The 10494-nt window shown below is 39.8% G+C and overlaps 1 protein-coding gene across 1 annotated transcript; it reads right to left on the reverse strand.

The window, feature by feature from the left end:
• Positions 1 to 356: 356 nt before the first annotated feature.
• LOC133737185 (uncharacterized) lies at positions 357 to 2019 on the reverse strand. The gene is made up of 2 exons (XM_062164793.1): positions 1297 to 2019; positions 357 to 1086 (listed from the first exon to the last, which is right to left on the reverse strand). The coding sequence occupies exons 1-2, from the start codon at positions 1473 to 1475 to the stop codon at positions 357 to 359; spliced, it is 909 nt and encodes a 302-aa protein (XP_062020777.1). The 5' UTR covers positions 1476 to 2019.
• Between the last annotated feature and the right edge of the window lie 8475 nt (positions 2020 to 10494).

Below are 10494 nucleotides of genomic sequence, written 5' to 3' on the forward strand. Positions count from 1 at the left end.
GCCAAAACCTCAAGAAAAAATCTTCAATTACTCTCATTTTCAGAATCCACAATAGCATAAGCAACTGGATACAAGCCTGAACAGAAAAACAAAATAATGTCACTGTCATGTAACTGTTAATGTCACTGACCATGTCGCTGACATAACTGCAAATTACTTGACAGTGACATGGCCAGCGACATGTCATTCAAATCACATAACATTTAGGTCATTGGACATGTAATTGTCAATGAACATGTAACTGACCATGTCATTAACTATGTAACTAACCATGTCACTTACATTACAAAAAAAAACAGAACATGGCAGGAAATAGAAAACAAGAAAAATAAAAAACTACAAATAATGAAGGAGATTCAACCTTGATTGGCATCTTTTGCCGATGCAGCAATAATCTGCCCCTTGTACTTGTTGGTAATGAATGTAGCATCAATGAAAAGAATAGGTCTACAAGATTGAAAACCCTTCATCCATGCACCATAGGTCACAAACATACGCTGAAACCTGTGTGTTTCTCGATGAAACTCAACCACTATCCTAGAGTCGGGGTTTGACTTCATAACAGACTCACTGAACCAAAGTAGCTGAGCATAAGACTCAGCTTCATCACCATGTAGGGCTGTTTTTGCCAACTCCGTACCATACCAAACTGTACGATAAGCAACATCCAAACCATAATCACTCTTGATCTCATCAGCTATATCAATTGGCTTTTTGTTTGGATTGGCACGAATCTTATCAAGCACAATAGACTTGACAACCTTGGATCCCATCATCTTACTCTTCTGCAAACGAATCACACCATGACAAGTGTGAACATTAACCAACCTTTTAATCATAAAGAAACCATTAGCCCTGCATAAATGAGCCTTCACAAGCCAATTGCAGCCTTGAGAATGTTTCTTAGAACACTGAGCAATAACACGAACCTTGTCATTTCTAACAAACTCATATGAAAAGCCAATTTCTATGGCATACTTACGCAGCTTATCCCTAAACTCAACAACCCCACCCTCAAACTTTTGGCCTTCAGAATGAATATAACTCTCCCAACCTTTCGTCATATAACTCTTCGGTGCCTCTGCCCTATAACACCCCAAATAATCATTCTCATCAAGCATGGTACTAGAATCCTCACACACTGTATTACTCACCACACTTTCACTAATAGAAGGCAAATCAGTAACAAACACTTCAACAAAATCAGAATTGTAACGAACCAAATTCCTAAAAATCATTCTCATATCAACTTCACTCTCTAGAAAACATGAAGTAGAATCCGGAGGAATAATGTACCTCAACATGAAATTGCCTTGAATCAAATCCGGAAAACGAGAGCGTATGGAATTGCATAGGTCAACAAACGACCAATTATGCAACAATGGAACTGTTGCTGCTTCACCAGAATAAATAAACTTGACAACATAGCTTGTATCCATAACAACTGCACAAGAATAAAACAAATCACTATCCATGTCACTACTAAGGAAATCAACAGAATCAACACAAACAAGTCACTGCCAAAGTAACTGTTAAAGCCTGAACAGAAGAACAATATTATAAATATAACTGACCATGTCACTACTAAGGAATCAACAGAATTATCACTGCCAAAGTCACTATTAATGCCTGAACAGAAAAACAACATCATACTCGCAAAATAAATGATAATTCCTGAACAAAACAGCAGTATTAAAAATGTAACTGGCCATGTCACTGATAAAAAAATCACAGTATAGAACAAATATAGTACCGCAATAGCACAAAACATCATCAACAATTCAACATAGCACTGAGTCGACGAAGGAGAAGAACAAAGTAATCCAAAACGAACAATTCAACAATTTAACACAAACAACAAAAATACACTGCAAAATCCAAAAACGAACAAATTCACAGAGAGAAGGCTTACCGATCAAATCAGAGAAAACCAGAGAGAGGAAAAAATAGAGAGACTGTAACTAAGCACTGAGTCGACGAAGAAGAAGAACACAATAACGTGATCAAGACGAACACCGACGAAGCCAGAGATCCAGAAAAAAGAGAAAAGAGCTGAGGAAGCTCCAAAACCACTTTCAGATCGTCGCAGAATCACAAAGAGAAATCGGAAGCTTCCGACGGAGAGGGCGGCGAAGAAAGAATCTCGGAAAGAGATCTCCGATCAAATCGAATCGGAAGCTTTCTGATCAAAGGAGAGAGAAAATTTGAGCTCCCAGATTTTGAATTGGAAGGTTATAAAGGTTTATTACCTTAGGGGCAGAATCAGAATGATAAAAATCAAAAACTGACCTTTTTTAACATGACCTCATTATTCATAAGGACTAAACTAATATTAATAACAATTCACAATGGACCTTTTTATCAAGTGGGAAACTAGGTGACCTTATTATCATTTCACTCTCTAAAGTAACCTTTTCCATCATTTCCCTTATATTCAATTAACTATCTCTCTAAATCACCTAAAATTAATTGTTGTTTAACAAAGGAAATAAAAATTTAAGAAAATAAAGCTTAGGAAATCAATTAAAAAAAAGAGATAAGTTGTATGTTATAGAAAGAGAAATTTTAAATACACACCCCTAATCACTTAATACACATCCCTATTATTTTATATTTCAAATTAGATTTTGTAGGTAGGTTAAATGACCAAAACAGACATCTATGCATTAGAAGAAGAAAAAAATAGTCACATTTTTCTTATATTATTAATTTTTTTTTTTGAAATAATATTATTCTATTTATGTATAAATAGTTAGATAAACAAAACAAATTTCTATACATGATCTCCCAATTTAATACAAGAATAAAGTTAGAAATTATCTCATTTAATTTTTTTCTTAAATAAATTGTAATTAAATGAGGTTAGAAACCATAATATTTAGAATTTCAAAATCAATGGCATTAAATGTTTTTAAAACATATTGCTTTACTCCCATTTTTTAGTTGATTTTTTTTTTGTTCTAAGAGTTATGATTAATCAATTTATTTTCTAATATAAAACATCACAGGTGAAAAAACTTTGTAATTGTTAATTTGTTTGGCCCTTCTAATGACAACTTTTTAGTTCCGCCACTGTGGAGAAATTACTGATATAATTTTGGTTGAATGTTCAACTCATAATTTTATACTTGATTAACATGGTGTTTGGTGGATGAGAGCTCAAATAACACAAAACCTATTTATATGCATCTATTTAAAGGGAACAATAATAAATCCCTATGGATTTCTCAATAACTAACACAAGTAATCAATATGGTCATTTACAAAATGTCAATATACTAGAATATACCAAGGTTCTAAAAATCGCTGGGCGCTAGTCGGGCGGTGACCAAGAGCCTAGGCGCCTAGGCGGGGACTAGGCGGTTTTTATTTATATATTTATTTTTAATAAATACAAATAGATGAGGTAAAAAATATTATAATTTAATTGAGTAATTACATTTAGAACACTAAAACCATTATGAAATAGTATGATATTATTATTTTTTTAGTAATAATATAAATGGGTAATTGTGAATCGGTGTACAACTTATCCCAAGGACTCAAACCTTATCTCAAAAACTAATAATGCTAAAGTGGTCAATGTTATCAAACTATACACACAGCAAAAATCATGGGTTGTTAGTTATCCTCAGAAAAGTCGTCGTCTTCTCTAACCTCTACTTTCTGCTTTTCTCTCCTCTCTCTGACCCTTCTTCAGTCTTCACTTATGGATAGCGGCGACCCTCTCTCTGTCTTCTTTCTCGATGGGTTCATCGAGTCTCCTTCCATCTTTCCCAGATAAAAAAAAACCCAAAAATCCAAAAAAGTCAGAAAAAAGAAAAATGAGAAGTAGCGAGAGTCAAGGAAAGAGAGATGACCTTCCGGTTGTCTAAGATCGGCGTCAGAACAAAGAGGAAGCAGAGAGAGGCGGCAAGAGAAGAGAAGACAAGAGAAGAGAAGACAAGAGAAGAGAAGAGAAGAGAAGAGAGAGATGGGGTCGAATAACCAGACCGCCCAATGAATTTGCGTAGCCGCCCAGAGTGCCTAGCCCCCACCCAGAGAGCCTAGTCCCCCGCCCAAATCTCAAAATGATTTTCTCACAGTTTAAGCATTAATCCGGGCGGCCATGCACCTTCCAGCACCTAGGCGGCGCCTAGACCGATTTTTAGAACACTGGAATATACTAATCATATTAAATAGTAACCTTAATATAGTAAAAAAGTAGGATATTTCATGATTTTTGAGATTAATGATATTTTAGGTACTTTGGGTTGTGTATTTAGTAAAATATTAGAATGAAAAATTTAATGGGTGGTGTATTAAGTATGAAGTGTGTATTAAGTAATTAGGGATGTGTATTTAAAACTTCTCATCATAAAGAGAAACATACTTAAAAAATATAAAAAATATAAAATTATTCGTGTTTTAGGAAATAAAAAATTGGGAGATAATGAGTTGTATCTTTCATTGATAATAGGGGCCTCTTTATATAGAGGATTACAAGCATAGAATCAGAGTCTTACAAGGAAACATAATCGTACAATGATTGGATATCTACGAAGATATCTCCGAGAATATCTGTAAGACTAACCCTATTACAACTCAAACAAGTAACTAGAGTTTTCCAGACATGCAATTCATATATACTTGAACACTTCCTCTTGTGTCGCCCAAACATGGTGTTCCTCTCATTGCCTCGTCAAAAACCTTGCCTAGTAAAAAAAACTCAGTGGGACAAAAATAACCTCGGTCGAAGGAGAAAAAGAGTACAACACACCTTTCACGTTTCAACACCATACATGTAGACATCTCTCCCTAATGTCTGCATCTCCCCTTGATGACTACGGTCATGGTAGTTCGAATAATTTCCGTAAACGATGCTACCAACATGTTTCACGAAAGTGGAACTTAGGCAATGACTTAGTGAACAAGTTTGCCATACTGTCCTCAGATCGAACCTAGTTCACTTTGATCTTGAGGAGAGTCTGTTATTGCTGATTATGCTTGGTGTAGTCGCCTTTGATGTAGCCTTGCTTCATTTGTTCAATGCAAGCGGCATTATCCTCATAAATGCTCGTAGGCTCATCTGTGGTAGACTTCAAACCACAATTGCTTCGAACATGCGTAATTTTAGATCCAATCCATATACATTCATAAACCGCTTTATGAAAAGCAATAATATCTACATGGTTCGAAGATATAACGACTAGATCTGTTTTGTAGACCTCCAAGATATCGTGGTCTTACTTATGGTGAACACTTAACCAGTTTGGGAATGACCATTGTGTGGGTCAGAGAGATACCCAACATTTGCAAAACCTTCCAAAACACTATGTTATTTTGGGATGGGGATAGGTAACGCAGGCCAGTGTTGGCGGCGTTCCTGGTGTGATGGGTCCGAATCCATCATCGCTCTGTAGGGATAGAACAAACCCATAGCACCAATCCAATGGCGTCACGTTGACCCAAACTTATACCTAGCTAACAAGTTCACTGCAAATGAGATGTCTGGTCTTGTGCATTGCGGTAAGTATAATAATGAGCCTATTGTACTTAAGTAGGGCACTTCTGCCTCTGGCACATCTTCATCATCATCCTTCGGACGAAGAGGATCCTTTTTAGAATCAAGACTATGGATGATCATGGGCGTGCTTGAAGGTTTGACCGTGTCAAAAAGCCTAAGCATCCATCAACGCGATGCTCAAGTTTCAAATCGAGACATAATCGTGTTCTCCCAAGATCCTTCATCTCAAACTCAGATTTCAAGTGTTCAGCAGTTTCCCTTAACTCTTTAAGGGCTTTCTATGAAGATCATGTCACCAACATGAAACCGCGATAGAATCCGGAATTTTCATATAAACGCTAGGGCATTTACATATCCCTTCCCAATCAAGTAGTCACTTTAGTGAGCGTTTCAACCTCATTGCAAACGCGCTCCATGGTCTAGAGCCACTTGACTTGGGTGAATGAAGTCCACCATGAACCTTCATGTATATTCTGTATCTAGATCCCCATAAAGATACGTATTGATCACATTCGTAAGCTGTATGTTCAATTATTCAGAAACTACCAAACTGACAAGGTAGTGGAGTGCAATGACATCCATTACGAGGGAATATGTCTCCTCATAGTTGATTCCAGAGCGTTTTGTGAGAAGCTTTGCGCCATAAGGCGAGATCACTATCTCTTTTTCTCATCACGCTTTCTAACGAAGACCCATTAGTTAATAGGTTTTGTGTTAGGAGGTGTTGGCATCACTGGCTCTATAAACCTTCTTCTTCGTTAGAGAATCTAACTTAACCTGGATCACATCTTTCCATTTAGGCCAAATTTCTCTACATTGGCATTCATGAACGGAGCGTGGTTCGATATCATCGGACTCAACAAACTCATGTGCAATGAAATGCGCTCATCAATCATGATGGAGTTTTTATCCCACATCTCATGTACACTAGTGTAATTTTCAGAGAGCTCTATATTCTCAGGAGTAGGTTCTGACGTTGAGGCATCCCCCAACGATAACCATAATCCGGAAGATTCTCATAAGACAGATTTTGAGTGTCGATGATCAAATGATTAAGTTGTGCCAAAGTATCATTCGAACCCACGGGCCTCCCACCCATCCTAGCTGGGGCCATGGCCTGTAACGCCAGATTGCCACTCTCTATGGCGCTGGTTCCATGCCTACCTCTATGTAGGGTGGCACTACGTCCTCTCGTAGGGACGTCCATCCTTGCAGGTATGTTTGCAGCATATATGTGTGATCTCGTCACTTTAGCAGGGATTTAGATGAGACATAGTGGGAACAGACCACGACAATTCCTGTCGTTCCTGCTGAACATCCGTGTTCTTATCCCCCCCTAACGACGAGAAGACTGTCTCATCAAAGTGACAATCTGCAAATCTAGCGGTAAAGAGATTGCCTAGCAAGGGTATTAAGTGGCGGACGAGTGTTGGAGTCTCATATCCAACGTATTTGCCCATTCTTCTGTGAGGACCCATCGTAGTGCACTGTGGCGGCGCAATAGACAAATAAATGGCTCACTCAAATGCGCGTAAGTACGAGATACTTGTACCCAATCACTAGCTGTAACGCAGAGATAAATTGAGTGGCGATGGGTCGTAGAAGAATTAGCATAGCTGCATGCGATATTGCATAACCCCAAGCAGATATAGGGAGATTGGTGCGCATTACCAATATCCAGGCTACCATCGTAGTCGTTTCTGCGAGACCATTTGGGTGTGTACATGGGAGTAGGATGTCCAAAGTCAGTCCCAGTGATATGCAATAATCATCGAAAGTCTTCGATGTAAACTCTCTAGCATTGTCAAGTCCAATTGACTGAATGAGATGATCCGGGGAGTGAGCCCATCGCCATATGATCTATGCTATGAGTGAAGCGTAAGTAACATTACAAGTAGATAATGGCGCAACATATGACTAGCGTGTTTGTGTGTCAACCAACATCATGAAATATTTAAACGTCCACAAGTTGGTTGAATAGGTCCACAAAATCCCCTTGGATTCTTTGTAAGAACATAATGAATATTTTCGTATCCTTTGCGTAGAAAGGTCTCAGTCCTAATAATAGGCTTTGTAGAATGAGCTAGGGGCCTTAGACGCAACCAATGAGGATTTTGGTTGGGTCTGAGCGTCTGTAATGCTATTTGAAGCAAAGTTGGTGATTGCAGCATCACCTGTGGCGCCATTACCATGATGGATGCCATCCACGGCGTCATGGATATGGACTGCGCCAGCCCTAGGCTGGAGGTGGATGGCAGCTGCGCTAGAGGCAGCGGCGGCGGTCACACTTAGTCCAGGAATCAACTTTTGAATCGTGCTTCGTTTCACTCAAAAGAATGGATGTCCGTACGAAGTCTTTAGTAGACGGATCATCATATCATGACTAGGATAACCTATCATGTCGTGACAAAGTCAATATGTGTCTAAATCCAAGAGATCTTCTCTCATAACTTTATTGGATTTAATAGCTCGAATAATGGTGACATAAAGTCCACTAGAGAGACACATAAGTTTCTCTAAGATGTGCCTTGGTTTGCAGTCATTAGAGGTATTGCAAAGGAACTCATTTCTGTTTTCTACATGCGTTTTCGCATGGAATCCGTCGGCTCGAATGACTCAATAGGGTTCGATTCGCCCTAGGAGCATAGAGAGTTTCTGTGACGGTAATCAAGGTGCCATTTATGTTCATTTGGCAAGCGGAATTTGGGCCATTCCATATCCTTGAACTAATTCTGATGGCCTAGCCATAGTAGTCACAAAGTAATATGCTCATAATCAAAATGGAGTCATAATGAAAAGAACTCAAAATTTTATTCATAAGCCAATGAAGTACATCATTGTTTCTTAACCATTAAGAGAATCTAATCCAAATACTAGCAAATGCAAAACAATGGTAGTCGTTTGACTTCTTTCGGTAACTTCAAAATAAATATGATCAGGTGAGTAAGGAGATGCCGGTGGAGCAAGGCTCACTTAAGTACCACTTATCTCAAAACCTTCATAGACATCATACTCACTTTGGATGAGCCTAGTGGAAAAAAAAAAACTAAACCAATGGCATTTAGTACAAAATATATGGCAATTGCCTATTACATCTCTTGGAAAAATAAGACTTTATTCAAATTCGCCAGTCTTTTGATCTTGGCCTGATCTGAAGTCTTCAACCCTTAACTCTAGATCACCATCTTGATCCTCTTGTTCCACGTAGTGAGCTTCTCTTGCTTCACAATATGCTTTGTAGGCAGTGACAACATTCTCACGAGCTCTACAAATGTGTGCCCAATGACCGGATGCTCTACATCGAGAACATACATCTCTTTGCTTAGACTCCTATGATTGAGGTGCTTTGAAAGCGTCATCAGAATGGCTTTTAGTGTTGGTGGTGCCACCAATATGGCTAGAGGCGCTGCCTCCCTCTCTCTTTCCACGTTGACCTCTTAGGTTTCGTGTCCGCCTATTTTGGCGGTTACCTTCCTCAATAGAGAGAGAATATGGACAAGAACGTCCAGAATTGTCCCTAGATTTAGGGTTTCGCTCTTGGCGCCCTCCCTTAGGGTCGCGATTATAATTGGACTCTGGAATATACTCTGTTCCGACGAGTCTCGAATTATAGTTCTTCGCAAGGATGTTGTCATACTTTTCAGCGACATTCATGGCTCCAATGAGCTCATGAAACCTTGTGATCTATCCTGCAGTAACATCAATTCGATAATTCTTAGCAACCATCAAAACAGAGAAGGGGAAGGTAGAGAGAGTCCTCTCAATCAACATCGCATCTGTGATAGAATTCCATAGAATTCCATCAAGGATTTAATGCGAAGTACTTCATGAGTTGTAGTCAAGAACTGTCTTGAAATCACAGAAGCGGAGATTATGCCATCTCACTTCTAGATCAGGAAGCAGGGAGTCACAGACATTGCCAAAGCGTTCCTCGAGTGACACCCACAACCTTTTGGGGTCTTCTTCATTCATATACTCGTGCTGGAGCGAATCATCCATATGACAAGTCATTAGGATGATGGCTTTCGCCTTATTTGCCTCCAAGGATGCTCTATTTGCTTCCAAAGTTTGAGCTTGCTCAACAGTTAGCACATCCTACGTAGGCTCAAGAATCGTATCCAAGATTCCGTGGGTCTTAAGATGCTGGCGGACATCGCGAACCCACATGTGATAGAGCTAGTTGTTCCCAATGGAGCAAAGTTCAGTTTGTTTAGGTACTCATCCTGAAAGAGAACAAGAAAAATGGTTAGTTTCGGAGAAAAAAAAGCTACCACGAAAATAATAAGAATTTTTTAGCGTAATCGCTCCCAATAAATTAGGAATTTCTGAGCATAATCGCTCCCAAGAAATTCAATTTCAAGAGGTATTGGATTAGATCGAAACAATGATGTGTGTGGTTGATCATATATTCTCTACAAACTCTAAGTTTGGAGATCTCAACAAGCTCCAAGCTTGGAGATAGCACAAACCCCTACAGTTCGGCTTAGGTCTCCCCATGAAAGAAGAAAGGGGGGGGGGGGGGTAGAAGAAGGGAGGTTGAGAGTCCCTGAGAAAAGAAAAGAACTAAAAGTACTGAAAGAGGCAACTTTTATAAAAATTTACCTTGAAAAGTCATCGGAAAAGTCTCCGAAAAAGTAGCTGGAAAATGGCCGATGGCTGGCGGTGGCCGGTTGCTGGCTGGAACTTGGCTGGGGCTGGTTGCAGGCTAGGCTAACCTATTGCTTGGGCTGTGCGTGCGTTGTGTGAGGCTTTTGCAGGCTGTGGGCGCAGGCGTGCATGCAGGGGCTGGCCGAGGTTGCTGTCGAGGCGAGGCTAACCTGCGCTGAAGAAGGCGAGGCTAGTGTGCGGGGCTGCGCGCGGAAGAGGCTAGCGAGGCTAATCTGCCACACTGCTGTGGCGAGGCTAACGCGGGGTTGGCAACTAGGCGAGGCTAACGCAGGGGCGTGTGCGGAGCTAGGTTAGCAGGCGAGGGCTATGGCGGGGTGAGG

This window comes from Rosa rugosa, chromosome 3 (assembly GCF_958449725.1).
Source record: "Rosa rugosa chromosome 3, drRosRugo1.1, whole genome shotgun sequence".
Taxonomy (NCBI): Eukaryota; Viridiplantae; Streptophyta; class Magnoliopsida; order Rosales; family Rosaceae; genus Rosa; species Rosa rugosa.

What these genes read in the sequence shown, in the direction of transcription:
- LOC133737185 (XM_062164793.1), bottom strand. Translation starts at nt 1,475, where the DNA reads ATGGATAGTGATTTGTTTTATTCTTGTGCAGTTGTTATGGATACAAGC. An exon ending in CAAGGCAATTTCATGTTGAG is followed by an intron (nt 1,087 to 1,296) that starts GTACATTATTCC and finishes GGGGTGTTATAG; the next exon opens with GGCAGAGGCACCGAAGAGTT.